The sequence below is a fragment of the Macaca nemestrina genome, chromosome 7, assembly GCF_043159975.1.
Source record: "Macaca nemestrina isolate mMacNem1 chromosome 7, mMacNem.hap1, whole genome shotgun sequence".
Classification (NCBI taxonomy): Eukaryota; Metazoa; Chordata; class Mammalia; order Primates; family Cercopithecidae; genus Macaca; species Macaca nemestrina.
In genome coordinates, this window is record NC_092131.1 from 87,627,437 (window position 1) to 87,629,430 (window position 1,994).

General features: G+C 46.3%; 1 protein-coding gene across 1 annotated transcript; it reads right to left on the bottom strand.

The window, feature by feature from the left end:
- Positions 1–320: 320 nt before the first annotated feature.
- Positions 321–1,489, bottom strand: LOC105496557 (eosinophil cationic protein). Its single transcript, XM_011767066.3, has 2 exons — positions 1,213–1,489; positions 321–987 (listed from the first exon to the last, which is right to left on the bottom strand). The coding sequence occupies exon 2, from the start codon at positions 980–982 to the stop codon at positions 500–502; it is 483 nt and encodes a 160-aa protein (XP_011765368.2). The 5' UTR covers positions 983–987; positions 1,213–1,489; the 3' UTR covers positions 321–499.
- Positions 1,490–1,994: the final 505 nt, after the last annotated feature.

The window sequence follows — 1,994 nt, forward strand, 5'->3', positions numbered from 1 at the left end:
GGGCTCAATTCTGGAATACAGCTAAAACAAGTGGAGATCTGTACACAAGTTATAGGCTGGTGTTGGGGGAGAGGTCAGTGGATGGAAAATTGCTTAGAGGAGAGGAGATATCAAGGCGAGGGAGACCAATGCTTAGTTGGCTCAATTGGATTTTTTTTAAGGCAGGCCTGGAATCAGGTATCACATGGAGGATGATGGGGGAATTAAGGAATTTGGTCAGATATTGAGGGTGAGAGATTCATGATGAACCCATATCGCTAGAGCAGACTGTCACTAAACGACAGTAGAGCGTCCGACGAAGACACACAGACCTTTCTAGATGAATTTGCAAAGCAATTTATTGTGGGGTTCACAAGGCACTTCAGTTCAGGAAACCTGAAGGGGTATGGAGACTGAAGAGGACAGATGCTGATACCCAGGGTACATGGAGGGATGGGATCTTGGCTATGATTGAGGAGCTTGGCAGATGAGTGATGATGAGGAGTGCTGATACAGGAGCTTAGATGATGGTATCCAGGTGAACTGGAACCACTGGATACCGTGGAGAATCCCGTGGATCTCTGCTTTCACATGCAACTACATAGAACCTCCGTCCTGGTCTGTCTGCATACCTGCAGGTTGAAATATTCTGTGCACCTGGATTTATGAGGTCACAGTGGAGTAAAGGCACCCGGTATCTACTACGATGACAATTGTGGAGAGTTCTGTTACGAGGGCAGCGTATACTTTGGTTACGACAAACATTAGCTGTATTTGCAAAAGTTGTACGAAGAAAAGTATTTTGGTTTTTGCAACGCCGTTGATAATTATTTATTACCCGCATTGCAATGGTGCATCGAGGGGGGTTCACATTGATGTGCTGGATGGCAAACCACTGAGCCTTCGTAAACTGTGGGGGTCTGGCATGGAGTAAGCCCTCCACACCCATAAGCCCCAACAGAAGAAGCAGACAAATTTGGGAAGTGAACAATTTTGGAACCATGTTTCCTGTAAGAAAAGAAGAGAAGTAACTACTCTCTGATCCAGTCTATGACACACTCTGTAGTGTCTCAACCCACAGGCCCCTCTGCTGCCATTCTGGGGTCCCATTTCCTTTTCTTCCTGTCCCCAGAGTGTGCCACATCTCCTAAGCACTAACTTCAGCTTACCTCTCCCTGAGGTGCTGCCCGGTCACTGTCCCTCCTTTCCCAGCTCTGGGGATTGTTGACTTACCCAGTCTCTGCACTGTGGCTCCTGTGAGAACTGATCCAGTTGGTTGTTCTGGGGTTCAGGGTCAGCTGGTCTCCCTTACTTGGAACTGTTTAAATAAAGCATCTCCTGGTGGGTTGGGCCAGCAGAGCCAAGAGGGAGGGTCTCACTCTTGGTCATGCAGAAACCCACAGATTGACACATGGTCCACTTGTGCAATCAGCCTTTTTATCTGATGACTTGGCTGAGCAACGGATACCCAAGGACAGCCCTGCTGCTCTTTCGGCTCTAAGGAGTTTAATTCTAAGTCATCCTGTGTAAGACAGAGTTTTGCTGGTTGGATCTGGACTCTGGATGAAAACTATACGCTGCCTGCAGAATGACCACAGATTTTGTAACTGTCCTCTGGCAGGCCCCTAAATGACTAAATGACATGAAGGCAGGCATCATAGTTAGAACAAATAGAGCCACAGAGGGCTGTTTGCCCAGGAGGAACTTAGCTTCCCTTTCATTGTTAGTAATATCCTTGGTTCTCTCTCACACAAATGCTCTCCATCTCATCCACCACGCTTTGCTGGAAACTTGAGCTACTACTTTCTTGGGGTACAAGATTCTGTAGATAATTAAAACAATCTGCTCCACATATTTGAGGGAGTTTTTTCTTTTCTCCTCTTGCATTGAATCCACTTTCTCTTAAGTCTTGCCCTCATTATTGCTTCCACTTTGTGTAAAGTTACACAACCTAAAAACACATTGAGGAAAGTTGTAAAATCTGGCAGACAATGTGCATTCGGGCACGAACGTTT